Source organism: Nycticebus coucang, chromosome 2, assembly GCF_027406575.1.
Source record: "Nycticebus coucang isolate mNycCou1 chromosome 2, mNycCou1.pri, whole genome shotgun sequence".
NCBI lineage: Eukaryota > Metazoa > Chordata > Mammalia > Primates > Lorisidae > Nycticebus > Nycticebus coucang.
Window position 1 is genome coordinate 46,377,089 of NC_069781.1, and position 23,221 is coordinate 46,400,309.

Sequence of the window (23,221 nt, forward strand, 5' to 3'; positions counted from 1 at the left end):
ATTCGTGGGCTGGATGCCACAGCACTCTACCCAGTGAGACTGTCTTGAAACAAACAAACAAATAAACAAACAAAACAGTGCAGATTAGTGTAGAGGGCAAAGGAATCAGGAGTAAAAAAAAAAAAAAAAGTTCTGGTCATGTTGAGGGAAAATGCCATTTGAGAGCCTGAAGAATTACAAAGAATGGTTTCTCCTTAATAAGACAATGTTTTGAGCATCTAGTACAGTTTGGTTTTCTTCAAAGATCTTGAAAGGATTTGTTGCTGTCCTGCTCTGTATAGCATTGCCTTTAACTGGTGGCCATCTTGTCTTACCCTGAATTGGGCCATTTTTACTTTATGATTAGGCTTCCATGATTTTTTAAGAAAGCTTTTTTGTTTGTTTTTCTCTTCTTGCCAAGGACATTTTGTCACTGAGAGAACTCTATAGTCATATCAGTGGAGGACGGGAATGGTTAACAAGACACAGTATTCTAAACTTTCTCCCAGAGGCCCTTCTTGCTAGAGTTGGAATTTGTATCCATTGGGCTAAAGCTATTGGTAGGATTCTTCACAGCAGTAACTATTTGCTAATTTGGTTCCTTTTGTATTGCAGAAGTATCTCATACTGACTTGTACAGCCCATTTAAACCAAGAAATTACCAGCTAGAGCTTGCTTTGCCTGCTAAGAAAGGAAAAAACACAATAATATGTGCTCCTACCGGTAAGCCAGCTGCCATTACTTACATAGTTCGTTTCTCTGTGTGCTTCCTCCCTATTTTTTTTCTTTTGTTAAACACTGGACAGCAAGGGCAAATTTTAGTTTTTTCCTTGTTCCATTTGTCTTTTGAGAAAACTGTCTTGTTTAATATAATCTCAACATATTGTAAGGGACATGAGAAGGGAAAGAAAGTGCCCTTGATTACCTTGCTTTAGGGTCCTGGTTGTTTGCATGTTACCCGATAGCTTGATATTTTTTAGTCTTAGTTTAAATTCTGTAATTGTTTACCAACTAAATTATCAATTTATGAGTCAGCCCAGTGGTATTAAAAGAGCCAAAATAAGTATGTTTCTGGAGCAATATCTAATACAATATTAGTTACATGTTTTCTTTTTTTTCACACGTTAAAAGGTTGTGGAAAAACCTTTGTTTCACTTCTTATATGTGAAGATCATCTTAAAAAATTTTCACAAGGACAAAGAGGAAAGGTTGTTTTTTTTGCTAATCAAATCCCAGTGTATGAACAGCAGAAATCCGTGTTCTCAAAGTATTTTGAAAGACTTGGGTAGGTATAACAGTTGATCTAACTTATTTTTCTCTAGCTTCACGTAATTGATGTGTTTTCTGTTTTGTTTTTGAAAAGCCATGATTAAAAATATTTTATAGTAGAGTCAGCTTTTATATGTATAATCTAGATGTAATAACTTCATGGATTCGAGTCTTTTTATTTAGATATACCAGAAATCCTTCCTAAACTCCCCTTGTTTGCTCTTGTACAGGGAATAAATTACTTAAGGGATGTTTTAGTGACACATTTAACTTCTTTAATGATTTTATAACTTATTTGATAGTATTAAGCACTCTTTTCTCAGAGTGATCTGAAAGAATTAGTATACTGTATACTACTGTAAATTATAACTAGATTGCATTTAGTAATGACTTATTGTCAGGCTCTGTGCTGAGGACTTATCTACAGCTATATTCCTTTTAGACTTAAGGAGAAAACTTAATTCTGATCTAATGATCTAGTATTTTTATTTGTGGTTGGTGAAAGGGAATTTTTGTCATTTTCCAGGTACAGAGTTGCAGGCATTTCTGGAGCAACAGCTGAAAATGCCCCAGTGGAACAGATTGTTGAAAATAATGACATCATCTTCTTAACGCCACAGATTCTTGTGAACAATCTTAAAAATAGAACTATTCCATCACTTTCTGTCTTTACTTTGATGATATTTGATGAATGCCATAACACCAGTAAACAACACCCATACAATATGATCATGTTCAATTATCTAGATCAGAAACTTGGAGAATCTTCAGACCCACTACCTCAGGTATCTCCAGAGGCAGATAGCCTCCTCAGAAGAGCTATCATCTTTCTAAATCCTATTTACTTACTCTTGTGGCTATGCTGAGGATGTCCTTCTCAGGTTCTAAGTCCTTATTACACTACTCACTGTTTTTGATTTTATTCATTCACTCATTCACCTAACAAGTATGTCTCATGTGCCCTCATGTACCATGCACTGTGTTAGACACTGGGATTACAAAGGTAAAAAGACATCGTCCTTGGCCTCAAACAGCTTCAGTTTCATGGGGACCCAGATTTAGAAAGGTTAGGCCACAGTTTTTCATGCTAGTATGCTGTGGAGGTGGGCACACGGCACATTTGGAACGTAAGTAACGCACTCCTAAGTGTGCTGTGGAAGTAAGATGAAACCTAATTGAAGTCGAGTTAGGCAAAAACTAGTAGTAGGCAGCCAGAAGGATAGTGGCTGGTTTTCTGTAAGAGGACGTTATGTGTCCAGAGGTACCGAAAGAGCTTGTGGTGCTCCAGAATCTTGAAGCTCTTCAATATGACTTGTGTATAGAGTATGAGATAGGAGATAGCAGTGGGCAAGGTGGGGTGGGAGAGAAGGAGCATGGAGCAAGATTCCCAGAGGGAACGGGACAAGTAGGCAGGCAGATGGAGGAGGATGGAAGGGAAGCGCAAACATTATTTTTTGGTGTGTTCAGAAACAAGGAGGTATGAGAAGAGTCAATTTAGAGGGTAGTTCTTAGATGGGGGAAGGAGGGGGTGAGGATCCTTGGTGTATAACCTCTCTTTTCTTTTTTATTTATTTATTTATTTGTGTTTTTTTGGCCAGGGCTGGGTTTGAACCCACCACCTCCTGCAGATGGGACCAGCACCCCACCCCTTTGAGCCACAGGTGCCGCCCAACCTCTCTTTTCTATTGAGTGCAGGAGAGGCAGATCATTGGCTGAGAATCAGTCAGTGTAGGAATGGGCAGGAATCTTGAGGAGAGGATTTGAAATGAGAACTGAGAAGAATACACTGAAGAATCATTTGCTTTTATTGGGGCCCCAAATAAGGTTGGAAGCCATAAATTATGGCATATTGCTTAGCACACTTGTATAAAGTTCTCCAGCCTTAATAATTACCCATTTAGGAAGTGCAAGTTAAAAGAAATTCAGTATGGTACCCACAGATAAGAAAGTGCCCTTCCGTAGCAATTACATTTCTTAGAGCTTTTTCTGTTAGCATAAAATTGGTGGTTGACTAGATTCCTTGCTGATTAGTCAGTTATTCAATAATTATTGAGTGGCCTTTGGAGGAAGAAATGAATATTTATTAAGTGATCATTAAGATAATTTTTTTGCAGATGTTATCTTACTGAATCCACACAGCTACCTTTTTATTTATTTATTTATTTATTTATTTATTTATTTATTTATTTATTTATTTTTCCCTGCTTAAAGAGTTTATTTATATAATATAAAACCTAAAAATCAAATCACACTAAGTGTATTAAGAGATATGTGACTAATTAGGATGTGTTTTATAATTTTTGTTTTGTTTTGTTTTCATATTTTTTTTTATTAAATCATAGCTGTGTACATTAATGCGATCATGGGGCACCATACGCTGGTTTTATAGACCGTTTGACACATTTTCATCACACTGGTTAAGGCTACCTTTTTAAATAGCTGTTGCTTCCCAGCTTCACCGAGAGTCGAAAACAATTGTCCAAGGACACACAGCCAATGTGACGTGGCTGAGATTGGAGTGGAAGTGTTTCTGATTTAATGCCCTTTACTTTTCATAGTATGTTGTTCTCCACACTGTGAGGGACACGGGGGTAGAGAAAAGACAAGCCCTGGGTTTTCCTGTCTTGGTTTGCATGCTAATTAGTGTTCAGCTGGTTAAGTTATGACTCTTGGGTTTATTCAATGCTTTATCTAATGGGGACCTTTCTTTAGGTCCCAATACTTTACCTAATGGGGACCTTTCTTTTAGCCATGTCATAGAGAATGTCAGAAAAAAAAGATTGTTCTTAGTCTGAAGACCCAACTTTAGGAAAGAGTTACGTGTTGGGTGTGTGTGTGGGGAAAAGTCTTACTATTTCTCAGACATCTCAGGATTTGGAATGCTTCTTCACAGGTTATTGGGTTGACTGCCTCAGTTGGTGTCGGGGATGCCAAAAACACAGATGAAGCCATGGATTATATCTGCAGACTGTGTGCTGCTCTTGATGTATCAGAGATAGTGACGGTCAAAGACAACTTGGAGGAACTGGAGCAAATTGTTTATAAACCCCAAAAGTGTAAGTGGCATCCAGTGACAAACCCTTTGGAATGTTGTTACTCTCTGCTACCCCTACTTCAGAGCCATCTAGGTGAACACTGAACGTCATTTGACCTCTGTTTGGCAGAAGATACGTTCCCAAACTTGGAAAACAGTCACACTTCCAGCCTCTTTCCCCAACTGAGCCCTCTCCCCAAGCAACGGATGAACCTCCGATATGGCCCGTAGAGAGCTCTTGCCTATGCTCTGTACCCATGTGATCATCACTCTCTGAATATGTATCCCATCATTTTAATTGAAATGGAATGATCTAAATTCATATCTCTCCTCAAAAGATTAGAATATGATTTTTCTGTAAGATTGACTAGCAGATGTTTATTACAGTAACAGTGCAAGGAAGAGGGGTATGGAAGATACCTATGACCTCATCCTTGCTGAGTAGCACGTGACCGTGTGAGTCTAAGGCAGAAAAACACACAAAATAGGAAGGGCTGCGATGAAGTTCCATTTAAGGGGCTGCCCATAAAGAGTTTAAAGAAGGCCTGTAGTCCCAGCTGCTCGGGAGGCTGAGGCGGGAGAATCATATAAGCCCAAGAGTTAGAGGTTGCTGTGAGCTGTGATGCCACGGCACTCTACCCGAGGGCGGTACAGTGAGACTCTGTCTCTACAAAAAAAAAAAAAAAAAAAAAAAAGAGTTTAAAGAAGGTACCCAATCTCAACTTTTTGGCATCACATGGGAAATCCAGTTCCTCCAGCTTTCTGAACTTTATTTCCTCCCATGTCTCATAAACCCAGAGATGTATTCTGCAAGGCTCTGCAAACATATCCTTAAGCTTCTGTCTCTGAGCTTTCGTCCACGCTGTCCTTCAGACCTGACTGCTCTTGCCTCCTTCCTTCTGCTTCTATATTTACAACACTGACTCCTCCAGAAGACTTAGATATTCCTTTCCCTGTGCTTCTGACACCTTGCACATACATTACAGAACTCTGCTGTGGCCATTTGGCCATGTGTCTTTCTCCCCTTTAAGAACACAGCACTCTACACGTGGAGCATCTTCTTTTCAGATGTCTATATGTAGAACATGGCACATGCCAGGCAATAAGTTTCTGCTGAAGGAATACAATAGTAAACGGTAGGATCCGCGTGAACCCTCTTGGGAGGTTGGGTAGGGAGAGAGAGTATCACAGCTCAGAATGTGGCTAAGGAAGGATTCCAACCTCGTCAGGCAGAGCTGACAGGAGAGATGGAGTGAAAAGCTGGATGAGACCTGACCATGAAAGATGGATGAATCAACACAGAAGCAAGAGGGAGCTGTTGTGAGGTTTTTTGAGCACTTGTTATATCATTTAGACCACCTGTCAGTGAGCTTGGGCCCTCAGGTTTTACAGAGGAAGTAAAAAAGGCAGAGAAAAGTTTGGAGATATCTACTTTGAACTACAATCTGTCCTTGAAAAATACTCACTTTCTTTTGATGGCTCTAGATTTCAGGAAAGTGGAGTCACGGACTACTGATCCATTTAAATGCATCACATCCCAGCTGATGAGGGAGACAGAGAGTCTGGCAAGGAGCGTCTGTAGAGAGCTCGGTGAGATCAAGCTCATGATTGTATCCTCTCCTCTTGGGAATAGCTGTGTATTGTTCACTAGTGTCTGTTTTCATTCTCCTCAGTTCAGACGATGTCAAGACCATATCCAAGGGTTGACTTTTTTGATTATAGGTTATTTTGCAGCCTTATGAGTCCTCCTTTGTTCTCTCTTGTTTTTTTTTTCTTTCCCTTTTAAATCCAAAATAAGTTCATCTGGACACTCACACTTGAAAAATACTATATTTAAATCAGTTTATCACTTGCTCGAGCTTCCAAATCAGTTCTCCGTCCTGATTTCCCTGTTTATATGAATGAAACCTCCATTCCTCTGCTAATTGAAAACCTAGGGGTGAGTTTTGATATATATATATATATATATTTTTTTTTTTTCTTTTGAAACTCCCTCACACAGTCACCAAGTTCTGTTCTTCTCCTTTCAATTCATTCATCATTTATTCATATTTATTGCTCTAGGAACTACGCGAGGTAATGGAAATACTAAGATTAAAGACATAGTTCCTGTCCTCAAGGAACTCCATCAAATAATGGGAATCCAGTGAGAATAGTTCCCATGCAGTGGGGCAGTCAGACACTGGGTGCTGGGGAGCACACGTGGGCTGCAGCGAGGGCCTTCCAGCTGTGTTGATTGCTCAGACACTCACGTCTTGGGGAAGTCAGCCACATTAAGAAGGAGACATCACATGAGGGTGAAAGGACAGCAGGCATAGAGGGAAAAGGAGCACGGGGGTTGCAGGAGTTGCAAGCGTTTCATGATAATCCTAACCTGTGAGTAGCGGAAGGGAGTGAGCACTGGGGCAGACAGTGAAGGGCCTGGTAGGCAACCTGGGTTTGAATTTTATCCTAAAAGCAGTGGGAAAAAACTGAAAGTTTTAAACTGATGAGTGATGTGATAAAGATTCCAGCGAATGAAGAGGGCCAAACAGGCATGGAGGTGGGCTGGAGAAGGCAGAAGGCACATGCGAGAGGCTTCCCGCTGGAGGGTTAGGACCCGGTGGCTAGTGGATTTGGGTGGCAGTGCGAGGGGGACGCGGGAGGTGACATCCTCCTGGGCCTCTGGCTTGGGCATCTGTGTGTATGACAGTGGGGAGTTTTGGAGATGTGGACTTTGTGATGTCTGCAGGCCACCTCACAATGTCTCTACTTCTCCCATACTTATTTTGCTTTTTTGTTTTCTTCCCACAAGAATTAATTTAGGACCTGTTCTAGCGCCTCTGACTGCTTTGCCTATCTCCATTTTCTCTTCCATTTAACCCCCCATTAATTGGTTAGTCTGCTTGAATATCAGTTTTATCATTTTAATATCTTGCTTAAAACCTTTTGCTATAGGGTCATCTTTACACTCTCTAACCTGGCAGTCTGAACTCTGCATGAACAATTTGTTTCTACTTAGCTTTCCCATTTTGTCTTCTGCTGCTTTCCTTCTTGAATCTTTTGATTTAGTGGTTCCTTAAACAAGTTCATTCATTTATTCATTCAGAGCTAGGAGATGCATGAGGTGGTGGGAATGCAGCCTCAACCCTGAGACACAGCCCCTGCCTTCATGGCATTTCCAGTCTAATCGTAAAGTCAAAATTAGATAATAATAAAGCAGCTGGGGATGGGTAGTGGTGGTGATAAGGTATATTCCAGGCAGAGGGAACAACATGTGCAAAGGCCAGGAGACAACAGAGCAGGTGGAGGCTTCTGTTAGGCCTGTGGAATGCAAAAAGAGGACCCACTGGAGGTGAGGATCAGAACTCAGCAGAGGCCAGATCACAGAAGAGGCACCTGGGAGCCTGAGGGTCAGAACCCAGCAGAGGCCTGATCACAGAGGAGGCACCTGGGAGCCTGAGGATCAGAACCCAGCAGAGGCCAGATCACAGAGGAGGCACCTGGGAGCCTGAGGATCAGAACCCAGCAGAGGTCCAATCACAGAGGAGGCACCCGGGAGCCTGGAGAATCAGAATCCAGCAGAGGCCAGATCACAGAGGAGGCACCCGGGAGCCTGAGGGTCAGAACCAGCAGAGGCCAGATCACAGAGGAGGCACCCGGGAGCCTGAGGGTCAGAACCCAGCAGAGGTCCAATCACAGAGGAGGCACCCGGGAGCCTGAGGATCAGAACCCAGCAGAGGCCAGATCACAGAGGAGGCACCTGGGAGCCTGAGGATCAGAACCCAGCAGAGGCCAGATCACAGAGGAGGCACCTGGGAGCCTGAGGATCAGAACCCAGCAGAGGTTCAATCACAGAGGAGGCACCCGGGAGCCTGGAGAATCAGAATCCAGCAGAGGCCAGATCACAGAGGAGGCACCTGGGAGCCTGAGGATCAGAACCCAGCAGAGGCCAGATCACAGAGGAGGCACCTGGGAGCCTGAGGATCAGAACCCAGCAGAGGTTCAATCACAGAGGAGGCACCCGGGAGCCTGGAGAATCAGAACCCAGCAGAGGCCAGATCACAGAGGAGGCACCCGGGAGCCTGAGGGTCAGAACCCAGCAGAGGCCAGATCACAGAGGAGGCACCTGGGAGCCTGAGGGTCAGAACCCAGCAGAGGCCAGATCACAGAGGAGGCACCTGGGAGCCTGAGGGTCAGAACCCAGCAGAGGCCAGATCACAGAGGAGGCACCTGGGAGCCTGAGGGTCAGAACCCAGCAGAGGCCAGATCACAGAGGAGGCACCCGGGAGCCTGAGGGTCAGAACCCAGCAGAGGCCAGATCACAGAGGAGGCACCCGGGAGCCTGAGGGTCAGAACCCAGCAGAGGCCAGATCACAGAGGAGGCACCTGGGAGCCTGAGGGTCAGAACCCAGCAGAGGCCAGATCACAGAGGAGGCACCTGGGAGCCTGGGCAGGGTTTGGCTGGAGGAATCTACTTGAAGGCTTTTGTGGCTTAGTTTTTCATCTGCAAATTTGGAAACCCCCTCTACCTTCTGGCTGGGGAAGGCAAGAAGTATAGAGAGACAGTTAGGAGGTTGTCATGTTATCCAGGAACATAGTGAAGTGGTCCAAATTAGGGAAGTGGCAGGAGGATGGAGAGTTGGTGATGGAGCCACATGGGTTTCTACTCTCTAACTCTGCCCACCTCTGTACCCTGGCTCTACATTTTCCACAAGTCCAAATCTTATCAGTTACTCATTTCCAAATCGCTTGGGTGATTTTCACACCTAAGTTCAGTAAATACTTGTTGGTTTATCTTTATTGCTGGCCACCTCATTGTTGGCGGGCTTAGGGAAGAATCATGTTAATATTACTGCTTTGGGGCCTTCTTTGTTCCTTTTATTAAAAGCGAATAGGTGGGAGGAGAAATTTAATCTGGAAGTATAGCTCTTGCCTGTGAACTTCACTGTACTGTGCTTTTCCTGGGGAGCCCAGAGAACTGATAGGAGAGAAGTCATGGACTGAGCTGCTGAGAGCAGGGCAGTGCCCTCCTCTCCTTTCCATCCTCCGTGCCCTGCGCAGACCCTGGACCACAATAGACGAGCAGGGCCACGCCCTCCTCCCCTCTCATCCCCTGCGCCCTGCACAGACCCTGGACCACAGCAGATATGCCAGTTTTTTTTTTTTTTTCTGAATTCAGGGAACTTTATTGACATTACATGACAAGGTGGGGCTCCTTAGGCCCCTCTTGTTCTTGAGGGGGTCTGGTGTGGAAACTGTTGAGGGGAGATCTCAGTGAGGTGGGGGACTGAGTAGGCAGGGGCACCCCAGCAGCTAGGGGCCTTTCTCTTCCTCTCGTGCTCTGGCTGGGGCTTGTGGTCTGGGGGTTCTTACTCCTTGGAGGCCATGTGGGCCATAAGATCCACCACCCCTGTTGCTGTAGCCAAATTCATCATACCAGGCAATGAGTTTGACAAAGTGGTCGTTGAGAGCAATGCCAGCCGCAGCATCAAAGGTGGAAGAATGGTGTCCACCGCTGAAGTCAGAGGAGACGACCTGGTGCTCGGTGTAACCCAGGATGCCCTTGAGGGGGCCCTCTGATGCCTGCTTCACTACCTTCTTGATATCATCGTATTTGGCAGCCTTCTCTAGACGGCAGGTGAGATCCACGACACGTTGGCAGTGGGTACCCGGAAGGCCATGCCAGTAAGCTTCCCATTCAGCTCAGGGATGACCTTGCCCACAGCCTTGTCTGTGCCAGTTGAGGCAGGGATGATGTTCTGGAGAGCCCCGCGACCATCACGCCACAACTTCCCAGAGGGGCCATCCACAGTCTTCTGGGTGGCAGTGATGGCATGGACTGTGGTCACGAGTCCCTCCACAATGCCGAAGTTGTCATGGATGACCTTAGCCAAGGGGGCTAAGAGTTGGTGGTGCAGGAGGCATTGCTGACAATGCAGAGGCTGTTTTCATACTTCTCGTGGTTCACACCCATCACAAACCTGGGGGCATAAGCAGAAGGGGCAGAATGACGACCCTTTTGGCACCCCCACTGTAGGTGAGCCCCAGCCTCCTCCATGGTGGTGAAGACACCAGTGGACTCTACAACATACTCTGCGCCTGCCTCACCCCATTTGATTTTGGTGGGATCTCGCTCCTGGAAGATGGTTATGGGATTTCCATTGATGACAACCTTCCCGTTCTCAGCCTTGACTGTGCCAAGGAATTTGCCATGGGTGGAATCATACTGAAACATGTAGACCATGCAGTCGAGGTCAATGAAGGGGTCATTGATGGCGACAGTATCCACTTTGCCAGAGTTAAAAGCAGCCCTGGTGACCAGGTGTCCAATACGACCAAAGCCACTTATTCTGACCTTCACTTTCACCATGGTGCCTCGGGGATGCGGCTGGCGCTGCACTAGAAGAAGCGGCTGTCTGACAAACGGGAGGACCAGAGAGCCAGACATGCCAGTTTTGAACCAAACAGCTGAGGCATAGCTCAGGATGCGCATACCAGATGCATCCCTAACAAGTATCTTATCAGCCCCTCTTCCATGCTTGGCCCTGTGAATATTGGTCCAGAGAGCAGATGGCCTAGGCTGTGCCAAGTCCGGAATCTCCTGCTTTTATATATTCTCATCTGATAAAGCTCTTGAGACCTATTATTTTTACTCATTGCTGCTTCATTTTTCAGCAGAGTGTGTTTTCTCAAATCCATTGTTTCACCTCTGGGCTGTTGTAGTTGTCAGCTCATAGAGCCAGTAGAGCTTGGGTATCCGACACATCTAGGTTTGAATTCCTGCCTCCTCTCCATGTACTTGCTGTATGACTTCGGGTAAATTACTTGGCTTTTCTGAACTTCAGTTTCCTCATCTATAAGATGTGATGTCTATCTTGTGTGATCAGGAAAATTAAATGAAATTATGAATATAAGGCACTCTGATCTTTGGTACACAGTAAGTGCTCAGGAAACAATTATAGACACACAGAGATACACTCTTAAAACAGACCATTTCAGGAGGAATGCCCTCTTTATAGACGGTAAGACAGAAAATTAGAGGGGGAGGCATATTTACAACCTAAATGACTGACCATATGACACAGTCTAAAACTTTTTTGTTTTCCAGAAACCTTATTTCCAATTCAAAACAGGGAATTTGGAACACAGAAATATGAACAATGGATTAATACAGTTCAGAAAGCGTGTACGGTGTTTCGGATGCCAGACAGAGATGAAGAGAGCAGGATTTGTAAAGCACTGTTTTTGTATACTTCCCATTTGCGGGTATGTTTCTTCTTTTGAAAAGTGTATTTGTGGCTCGGCGCCTGTACCACAGTGGTTATGGTGCCTGCCACATGCACCAAGGCGCCAGCTAAACAACAATGGGCCCTGGGCCAGCTAAACAACAATGACAACTGCAACAAAAAAGAAAAAAATAGCCAGGCATTCTGGTGGCCACCTGTAGTTCTAGCTCCTTGGGAGGCTGAGGCAAGAGAATTGCTTAAGAATTGCCCAAGAGTTTGAGGTTGCTGTGAGCTGTGACGCCACAGCACTCAACCGAGGGCGACATAGTGAGACTGTCTCAAAAAAAGAAAAAAAAAAAGAAAAGAAAAGTGTATTTGAGTTATACCTACCAGGAGTGGCAGCTGAGAAAATGTCACCTTTGCACTGTGTCCCCAGGAACTCACTTAGGAGCCTTACCAGGAAGTTCCTTAGGAAGCACACTCCAAAAATTGCCCCATTCAGCATCATCTCAGTTTGCTTTCAGAAACTTGACACTGGAGGGAACTGTGATGAAACAGAGACTCAGATTCCCTGCCATGCCTCCAGTCTTCCCGTAATTGATATGAGTGGACAAACTGGGTCATGATGAGAGAACGTTCTTCTCGATACATGACCAGTGACAGCCACCTTTAAAGTTCAATCAGTGGGTCCTGCTGCCATTTCTGGAAGTATATGTTTTCTTACCTTTGATAAAGTCCCATGCTAAGAAATGTAGGGTCCCTGCTTGACCAAGAAGTTAAGGAACAACAGTAACAGCTATCATCTCTGCTTATCACACCATTGAAAATATTTAAAAATTCATATAATTAGCATCCATTTGTGGAATTATAAGTAGCTTAATTGAATATCTGGTGTAGATGGTCAGAGCCATTGCTGTGAAAGGTTCATTTACAATTTAGTGATGGCTTCATATGTATAAAAATTAGTTGCATGTCTGAATTATGAGGCGGGTTGATGGCGAAAGTTGATTTGCTTTTGTTATTTTTAAATCTTTGATATGTTTTTCATCTAATCTTTCTTTTCTAAGGTAGAATTCAAAAATCCAAAGTGATTGTAACTAATTAATGTTTCTATCTAATTGAGATTTTTTTTAAAAAACAGTATTTGGTTCAAAAGTTTTATTATGGAATTGTTAGGGGCCATTTATCTTAAAAAACTAAATTGGAATAGTTTCGAGAAAGTTTTCTTAAAATGAATTGCTTAAGCACAGCTAATTGAACTTAAGTTCAGTGAATACATTAGAGATTGGAACCACATTGAAACCTAATTTTTATTTTAAACAGAAATATAACGATGCCCTGATTATCAGTGAACATGCACGAATTAAAGATGCTCTGGATTACTTGAAAGACTTCTTCAGCAACGTCAGAGCAGCAGGATTTGATGAGATTGAGCAAGATCTTACTAGGAGATTTGAAGGTGGGTGTTATTTTCAGAAGGGGAAGGGGAGTTTGGTGACTGGAACGGCAATGCAAACATGTAATGTAGTTATCGTACCCTAAGTTTGGCCATGCTAAGGGAGTTGTTGTCCTGGGTTTAAGAAGATATTATAGATGGTAGGGTTATTTAGCTTTAGTAAAATCTAGTACCTATGGAAAGATTCTGTTGCTTATACCATTTCTTATTTAAAAGAAGGAAAAATAGTAGTATTTGCAAAGGGTACTTCCCATATAGTTTATGGATAGTAGCATTCTTTTTGTTTAACTTTTAGTAATTCTATAAAGATTTAAAAAATACAAAAAAGTGTTCAATATTTAGACTATAATTTATATGTACTTCTGAATGAAGAGAAAACCAAAAATGGGCTATAATTTCACTGCTCCCATATTACTAACACAAAATAAAGATATTAAACAAAAAAATTTTCCTGCTCCCTCTCTTAAATTCCTTTACACAAACACACTCACTACTAAATTTTTTTTGGCCTATATATTAAGCATTTACTATACATATATGTAACTGGTAGAGTGCTGGTAAATATTTAACAATCAGCTTATATGCATATGTATGTACAGAAATTTATTATAAATTTTATTTATATACAAGATGGATATAATACATGAGTTACAAATAATTAATAACAATACAATAATCTTTATTATAAATTCCATATAGCCAATTGATTCTCATAGAATGCTTTTGGTGGTTTTTGCAGAACTCATGTATCCATAGTCAACCAAACATTGCCCCTGACAAGTACAATTTTGATATGAATGTTGGCATATAATTTTCATTAACGTAATAATTAAATGAAAATGAAACAATGAAGATGTATGTTGGCACTTATTTGTCAACAATATGAGCAACTTGTTGCTGAATTATATACTAATTTTCAAAAATTGAAAGAATATTTTCTCACTTTTTGGTACTGGTGACAATGTAATAGCTAAATTTAATCTGTGTTTTTTCCTATCACTTACATACCTTTATTTTTTTTTTTTTTGAGACAAAGGCTCACTATGTCACCCTCAGTAGACTGCTGTGGTGTCACAACTCACAGCAACTTCAAACTCTTGGGCTCAAGTTATTCTCTTGCCTCAGCCTCCCAAGTAGCTGGGACTACAGGCACCCGCCACAACGCCTGGCTATTTTTTGTTGCAGTTGTCATTATTGGTGAGCTGGCCCAGGCCAGGTTTGGACCTGCCAACTAGGGTGTATGTGGCCGGCACCCTAACCACTGTGCTACAGGTGCTGAGCCCACTTACATAAGTTTAAATTGTCAACAAAATAATAAATGAAGCAGATTTTTAGTGTTTTTTTAACCTCCATGGTATTTATTTTCGCTATAATCAATTTCAGACCACTAATATGATATCATTTAACTAGCGTTAAAAAGAGATAAACAATAGCAAATTATTCTTTCTACAGCATTTCTACCATACAGATACAAGGGGTATAAACAACTTCAAGAGCATAGATAATAGTAAAAAGTAATAAACTAATTAGAAAATGAGTTTTGGCTATTTTTATATGTTTTTAATATGTTATTGAATTACAAGTTTATATAATTGAATTTTTAATAACAACTATATTTAAAATCTCACACAATTCTTGAATTTAACAATTGACTTTCATAACCTGGTATGACCTGGTTCCAGCACACCATTGTTTTATAACTTTATATACATATTAGATCAGGACACACTGAATACACCATTCCATACCTTGACTTTTTTTAAACCTTAAAATATCTTTGAGTTTTTTCATATTAACATGTACATAGCTTTCTTATTAATTTTAACAGATACATTGTATTAACATGAAATGCATAGCCCACAATGTATTGAATTATTTCCCTATTACTGGGCACTTAGGTTGTTTTGTATTTTTCTTTTATATTCTGAACAATAGTACAATGAACAACTTTGGAGTTCTTGTCTATAATTTTCTAACTATAACTATGTCTAAAATTCCTAGATGTGAAATCATTGGGTTAAAGGTTGTGTGAGTTTTATGTTTTGATAGATATTGCCAAATTATCTTCTAAAAAGATTGTACCAAATTAAGTTGATTGCGATATTAATGGCTTAAACTATAACTATAAGTCACGGTGTGTTCTAAATTTTAAAATTTATAAGCCCTCTGTAAAATGTCCCCCATTTGCAGAAAAGCTGCAGGAACTAGAAACTGTTTCTATGGATCCCAGCAATGAAAACCCTAAACTTGAAGACCTCTGCTTCATCCTACAGGAAGAGTACCACTTAAACCCAGAGACAAGAACCATTCTCTTTGTGAAAACCAGAGCACTTGTGGATGTAAGCTTGCTTTCTGCTTGTGGGTAACAAATTGTCTCAGGGCCATTCACTGAAATGATTGCCCTCTCTTAAGAATCCATGTATGCTCTGCACCTGTGGCTCAAGCGGCTAAGGTGCCAGCCACATACACCTGAGTTGGCGGGTTTGAATTCAGCCCGGGCCTGCCAAACAATGACAGCTGCAACCAAAAAATAGCTGGACATTGTGGGGGCGCCTGTAGTCCCAGCTACTTGGAGGTGGAGGCAGGAGAATCACTTGATCCCAGGAGTTAGAGGTTGCTGTGAGCTGTGATGCCACAGCACTCTACCCAGGGCGAAAGCTTGAGGATCTGTCTCAAAAAAAAAAAAAAGAATCCATGTATGTGTGGGTTCTCTATTCTGTTCCAAGTAGCTATGTTTATTCTTACACTAATACTCCACTGTCTTAATCATTATAGATTCTAAGTCTTGATACCTATCGAGCATGTAGTTTGTCCTTTTTTCAAATTTTTAAATTTTAGCCATTCTATGCATATATAATAGCATCTCTCTCTAGGATTTTAATCTGCATTTCATTAATGTTTACTGTGACTGAGCATCTGTCATATACTTATTAGCTATCTATATCTGCTCTATATCTGTGAGGTGTCTGTTCAGATCTGCTTATTTTAAAATTGGTTTATCATTTTTTTTATCAGTTTTTGAGAATTTTTTTTCTTTAGACAGTCTTACTCTGTTACTCAGGCTAGAGTGCCATGGTATCGGCCTAGCTCACAGCAACCTCCAGCTCCTGAGTTCAAGCCATCTATTGTCTCAGCCTCCTGAGTAGCTGGGACTGGGTGTTTGTTACAATGCCCAGCTAATTTTTCTGTTTTTAGTAGAAACGGAGTCTTACTCTTGCTTGGGATAGTCTCAAAATCCTGCACTCAAGAGATCCTCCCACCTTAGCCTCCCAGAGTGTTAGGATTACAGCTGTGAGCCACCGGGCCTGGCCTTTGAGAGTTCTTTTTATATTCTGACAGTAAAGTCATCTGTTAGAAATGTATTTTGCAAATATTTTCTTCTGGTTTGTGGCTTGCCTTTTTATTCTCTTAACAGTATCTTTTGCAGATTTTAAGCTTTGACAAAGTTATTACCAATTTTTTCTTTCATGGATTTTTGCCTGTGGTATTATATCTGAAAACTCTTTGCTTACCTAAGGTCACAAATAGTTCTGCATTCTGGCTGGGTGCGGCCTCTTCCTAGTAGTTCTAGCTACTAGGAAGGCTGAGGCAAGAGGATTTCTTGAGTCCAAGAGTTTGAGGTTGTTGTGAACTAGGTTGATGCTCTGGCACTCTACAATCGATTTTGAATTAACTTTTATATAAGGTGTGAGGTATGGGTTGAGATGCGTTTTTGTTTTTTTTTTCTTTTCGTATATGGACATCCTGTTGTTCCAGTACTGTATATTGATGAGACTGTTCATGGAATTGCCCTTGTAATTTTTTAAAAATTCAGTTGACTATATTTACATGGATTTATTTCCGGATTCTCTGTTTTGCTGGTTTATACATATATCTTTAAACCCATATCACACTGTCTTGATTATTACAGCTTTATAGTAAGTCTTGAAATAGGACAGTATGAGTCCTCCAATTTTTCCCCCCAGTAGTAAGACAGGATTTATTTTATAGAGAGAGCCTCCAATATTTTTAAAAGTTATTTTTAAGCTTTGTTTCTTTGCCTTTCCATATAAATTTTAAAGTCAGCTTGTTCACATCCATGAAAAAGTATGCTGAGATTTTATTGAATCTATAGATAAAATTGGGGAGAAATGACATCTTAACAATATCAAGTCTTGCAATCCATGACCATAGTATCTCTCTTCATTTATAGGGCTTCTGTATTAGTTATCTACTGCTAAGTAACAAATTACCCTAAAACTTAGTGTCTGGAAATGACAAACATTTATTATAATATCTATGGGTCAAGAATCTAAAACAGCTGGGTGTTTCTGACTGAAAGGCTCTCATGAGGCTGCAATGAAAGTGTTGGCCACAGCTTCCATCACCACACAGCTTCCAAGCCCACCTAACTTAGCTATTGGCAGAAGTGCATTTGACTTCATTCATGCGGGCCTCTCCACAGGGCTGCCTCGCAGCCTGGCAGCTAGGTTCCCCTAGCCCAGAGATTGAGAAAGAATGTTTAATATGGAAGCTACAGTTATAACTTCATCTTGAAAATGATGTCCTATCACTTCTGTCATATTTTATTCATTAGAAGCAAGTTAAAAGTCCAGTTCACACTCAGGGCAGAGAATTACACAGGTTCTGAATACAGGAGGCAGAGATCATTGATCTTATGTCCTACAGTCTTGTTGAAGTCACTTATTAATTCTATATGGCCACTGTTCTGAACTTTGCTTTTTTCTTAGTAAAAAGAAAAGTTTAATCTGTACAATTGTCTTATTTAATCAGGTGATAAAGATCTATATCATTATAATTAATTATTGCATAGAGTTGAATTACCAAGAAGCTTTCTCTCTCAGATTCATCAGTCTGAAAACTGTATGTATACTAACTTTTTTCTTTTTTTGTCTTTTGCATATATTTTAATATTGAATGAATGCAAATGTGTTTACGAGTAGTGTCCAACTGATAATTGCTTTTCATTTTTAGGCTTTAAAGAAATGGATTGAAGGAAATTCTAAACTCAGCTTTCTAAAACCTGACATATTGACTGGACGTTGCAAAACAAATCAGAACATAGGTATGAGTATATAGTGAATTAGATATAGTATATTGTATATGTAAAAATATAGTATATTCCAATTCTTTTTTAATACTTGCATCAGAGTTCAGTCAGAGAAGCAAAACAAGTAGGAGATTATACATGTATATGGTGTGTGTGTTTATGTATATTTAAATACACACACAGATTTCTTACAGGGAATTTGCTTACATAATTAATCTGGCAAAGCAAGTCTGAAGTCTATAGGACAGGTAGTCAGGAAAGGAAGATCAGGAACCAGGAACCTCATAGACCTGAACTGTTAGGAGTCTTTGAGCTCAGGGAAGGCTTGAGCCCTCTTTCTTTCTTTTTTTTTATTTTATTTTATTTATTTTTTATTGTTAAGTCACAGCTGTGTACATTAATCAAGGGGTACAATGTGTTGGTTTCATATACAATGTGAAATATTCTCATCAAACTGTTCAACGTAGCCTTCATGGCATTTTCTTAGTTATTGTATGTAGACATTTGTATTCTGCCTTTAGTAAGTTTCTCCTGTACCTATTCTAAGATGCACTGTAGGTGTGGCCCCACCCATTACCCTCCCTCTACTCTAACCTCCCCCCTCCCTTCCCCTTCCTTGGCCCTTTCCTCATAGTCTTGTGCGATAGTTGGGTTATAGCCTTCATGTGAAAGCTATAATTTAGCTTCATAGTAGTTGAGCCCTTTTTCAAAAGGCTTACCTGATTCGGTCAGGCCCTCCTAGAATGAATTAACTTTTGATTTAGTTTAAAGTCAACTGATTAGGGATTTTAATCACATCTGCAAAATCTCTTCACAGCAGCACCTGCATGAATAATTGGCAACTAATTAGCCTCGACAAGTCAACATGTGAAAAGGCCATCATAATGCTCAAATACCAAAACCACTCTAGTCTCATTCCCTGGAGACACATCTCACACATCCTGTAGACAAAGCCAAAGATTTTTTAGTCCTATTTAAGCACATCACTCTCCTGACCAAATTCTCAACCAATAGATTAAGATTAACTGAAAATAGAAATAAACGTTCTGTTTCTATTTTATTGTTATTCTTTAAATTGCAACTTTTGTATTATATATTTTACAATTAAAAGTTCTAAATGGACAATCCTGAAATCTAATGAGTGTGGTCAAAGGATGAAAGGCTGCTTCTTTTACCATCTGGGAGGATCTCAGGAGGCCAGCTCTCATCCCGAGGTTCTCAGTGACTGGCAGGGACAGGTTCTAACTCTGGTCTTCCTATTTAGTGTTGTTTATAATAAGCAACCCTCCCCGGGCCTATTCTTTTTTTTTTTTTTTTTATCAAGTCATTTGTACATAGATCATAAATACATTTATGCCATTATGGGATTCGATGAGTTGATTATTTGTACAAATTGCAGTGCTTACATCCTACGAATCAACATAGCTTTCACCTCATTTACCCAATTACAGCATTAAGACATTTGTGTTCTACATCTGATAGATCCAACTTGTACTTACAATGTGCTCCGTAGGTGTGTTCCCTCTACTAACTCTCCCTCTGTCAACCCACCCCCCTGCCCTCCTCACTCCCTCCCCTTCCCTCCTTCATCCTAGGCTATAGTTGTGTTTCATTTTTCATATGCGAGTGTGAGTGATTATAAATTGGTTTCATGGTAGTACTGAATACATTGGATATTTTTTTTCCATTCCTGAGATACTTTACTAAGAAGAATATTTTCCAGCTCCCCTTCATGCAATTTTTAAACTTAATAAATATGAAAAGTAGATTCATATCTTAAAATGTGGACTTTCCAGGGTGGCGCCTGTGGCTCAGTGAGTAGGGAGCCAGTCCCATATATCGAGAATGGAGGGTTTGAACCTGGCTCTGGCCAAACTGCAACAAAAAGATAGCCAGGTGTTGTGGCAGATGCCTGTAGTCCCAGCTACCTGGGAGGCCAAGGCAAGAGAATAGCCTAAGCCCAAGAGCTGGAGGTTGCTGTGAGCTGTGATGCCACGGCACTCTGCTGAGGGTGACAAAGTAAGACTCTGTCTCTAAAAAAAACAAACAACAACAAAAAAGTGGACTTCCCAAATTACATTCAACACTGAATTCTTGTAGTTGGAATTCAAAGTTCTCTGCAGTCTGACTCCAGCATGAGTTCAACTTGATTTCTAAACTTTGTTATCCCCCCCCAAATAGGCACTTGGAAAATATTTTCTTATTTGTTTGTTCATTTATACTTCCACCCATTCTACAACATTTATTTAGAACTTACCCTGTGCCAGACATTGTTCTTACCCAACCTGCCAAAACTGATAGAGATGTCCTTCTCTCACATTCCCATAGAAGCCTTTCCTCACTCATCACACTGTAAATAGCAAAATCTGGCTCACTGCCTGCTGTTGATGACTCTTGAGCTAAGAATGATTTTGTATTTTTAAGTGGTTGAAAAAAAATCAAAATATTTATTTCATGACATGTGAAAGGGATATGAAATCCATAAAAAATGTACTTTTTTAGAACACAGTCATGCTTATTCATTTATGTATTAAAAGTGGCTGCTTTCACACCGTAATGGCGGTGTTGAGTAGTTGTGACAGTCTGGGTGACAAAGCCTAAAATATATACTATCCATCCACCTTTACAGCAAATTTCTGCTAACCCCTGCTTTAGAACAATGCCTGGCACATGGTGAGTGCTCAGTATATGTTAAATATTAGCTATTATTCACCTATAGACTTTTTATGTGGTCCCAGTGTTCATTTGGTTTTTGATTTTACTGAGAATACATGGATTCAAAAGGAATAGAGAGACTGAGTCTCACTTTGTCACCATCAGTACAGTGACATGGCATCACAGCTCACAGCAACCTCAAACTCTTGGGCTCACGTGATTCTCTTGCCTCAGCCTCCTGAGTAGCTGGGACTACAGGCGCCCGCCACAACACCTGGCTATGTTTTTAGAGATGAGGTCTCGCTCTGGCTCAGGCTGGTCTTGAACCTGTGAACTCAGGCAATCCACCCGCCTCGGCCTTCCAAGTGCTAGGATTACAGGTATGAGCCACCTCACCTGGCCTTAAAAGAGTGTGCTGGATAAAGAAAATTAAAAGTAAAATTAAAATAATAGGGATTGATTTTAAAGCAACTTTCTAAAAATAACACTGCACTTGAATTTTCATGACTTTGAATAATGAATAATTCAAAAACTATAAAGGATCTTTCTACAAACTCTGAGAGCCCACTGTCAGCCAGGTGGAGGAAGGGAATACATACTACCTCCCTCAACCTCCCTGAGGTGGGTATGCCCTATTAATGGTGTGTGATCAGAAGGTGATTCAACTAATATATAAGTGTAGATGAGTCTTTGGGACCCATAAAGTTTGAAATATAGCGTACATATTTTTTTAGTCACTATTTTAGGTGTTTGCCATGATCACACAGACCAGATGATTATGGCTTGTTAACTTCACTTCCTATTCAGACAACTAAAATTTAGCCTCCATGATCATAGGATATCAGAAGGCAGTGTGTGGCTGCCTTTGTCAAGATCCTTTCTTTCCATCAATGCTCACTTGCATTGATGTAGGTGTGTGTGTGGGGATCTCTGTTCCACTCACCACCCACTTAGGGACCCTTCCTTGTTATGGCTCTGTAATCCCAGGTGTTCTCCAAATTTTCCACTGTGACCTTATCTAGTTCACTGATGAGGAATAACAAGAATATGGACAATTCTTTGGGATCAGTTTTGGAGACATGGCATCACTTCTGTCTGCATGCTATTAGTGAGAATTTAGCCTCAAGGCCCCATCTGACTGCAGTGCAAAGGAGGTTGGGAAGTATACTTGAGCTGTGTGCCCAGCAGAAGAAGGAAGCAGGGCTTGCTGAACAGAAGGCATTGTTTCTTCCATAGAGGAACATAATATAATACAACTATAGCTACCCAGGGTTTCACCCCTGTGGGTATGACAGGAAATGATTCTTAGAGAAGAGAGGTTTATGGGTGTGTTTTTGCGTGGGAGACAACCCAATAGTTGTCTTGGTCCCCCTATTAGGGACCTAGACTTAAGTCCAAGGGCCAGCTGTGCTGATAACCAGCCTGTCAGTTTACCTCACCTCTGGACTTTCAAGCCCTTTACTTATAAAGGGGAATCACACTTGCCCTGTTAACCTTAAAAGGGCTTTGTGAAAATCCGGTGAATGAGCAGATGTGAAAATGTTTTGTCAGCTTTAAACTCTTATACACATATAAAGGTGTTACAGTTAGCTGTTTATATTTTTGCAAAAAAGTCAATATTCTAGGGGGATAATATGGCTAAAGCTATACCATTAGTAAGTTCCAGAGCTGGAATTTGAACCCAGGTGGTCTTGTGGCAGAGGCCCAGCTGTTAGATGCCACCCTAAATGTCTTCTTTAAAACAAGCATAAGGATAGACCCCACTTCCTAGGGGTGTTGTGAAATCATAGCTATCACAGGTCCTGACCGTGTCATGAACATTCCATCATTAGGAGCATATTTTTTTCAAGGCGAAAATTCCGTCTTTGGTATATAAAGAATTGCATAAAACCCTCTCATCCGACACAGGAATGACACTCCCAGCACAGAAGTGTGTACTGAATAGTTTCGGAACCAGTGGAGCTAACAATATTCTGATCGCCACCTCGGTTGCTGATGAAGGCATTGACATTGTGCAATGTAATCTTGTCATCCTGTATGAGTACGTGGGCAATGTCATCAAAATGATCCAAACCAGAGGTGAGAGGAGCTTTGGTGCCATTCCTGCCCAGCTTCTGTTTTGTTTTTTTGTGCGTCTGTCATTCTGGCTGATCTCCTTTACTGAGCCATGGTTGAGTTTGTGACCAGTGCCACAGTGCACTCTGGTGGGTTGGCCATGAAGATGACTTACTTCGTCTGGATTGAATGGTTACAGTTCGTCTGCTCACATACACACACATACCCTATTTTGATTCTTGTTGACAACAATACTGCTTTTTTGCCCAACATCAACTGACATTTTTATGGAAGGATAATTCAAATTTGAATTGAGGCTTTGCCGACTCTCAATGGCTATGCTTGTGGGCTGGTGGGCTCCTTTATTCCAGAAGAGATACTCCAAGGTTCTTCTGCCCCACTTGGACTAGATTATCTCGTAACTAGATTATCTCAGTCTTCCCTCCTTTTTCCTTTTCTTTTAAAAATTTCTATAAGAACATCTGCCACATGACTCTTCCTGTAAAAAGCTCTGA

At 41.1% G+C, this 23,221-nt stretch overlaps 1 protein-coding gene and 1 pseudogene across 1 annotated transcript in view; one reads left to right on the forward strand and one right to left on the reverse strand.

Annotated features, from left to right (window-relative positions):
• RIGI (RNA sensor RIG-I) overlaps positions 1-23,221 on the forward strand; it is a 55,531-nt gene that overhangs the window by 21,351 nt on the left and 10,959 nt on the right. Inside the window, exons 6-15 of the mRNA XM_053571015.1 lie at positions 595-702; positions 1,111-1,264; positions 1,775-2,033; positions 4,142-4,304; positions 5,768-5,872; positions 11,373-11,530; positions 12,814-12,949; positions 15,137-15,285; positions 17,921-18,011; positions 22,560-22,730. Coding sequence (XP_053426990.1) covers positions 595-702; positions 1,111-1,264; positions 1,775-2,033; positions 4,142-4,304; positions 5,768-5,872; positions 11,373-11,530; positions 12,814-12,949; positions 15,137-15,285; positions 17,921-18,011; positions 22,560-22,730 — 1,494 coding nt within the window. The remainder of the gene's footprint in view (positions 1-594; positions 703-1,110; positions 1,265-1,774; positions 2,034-4,141; positions 4,305-5,767; positions 5,873-11,372; positions 11,531-12,813; positions 12,950-15,136; positions 15,286-17,920; positions 18,012-22,559; positions 22,731-23,221) is intronic.
• Positions 9,570-10,667, reverse strand: LOC128571292 (glyceraldehyde-3-phosphate dehydrogenase-like; annotated as a pseudogene).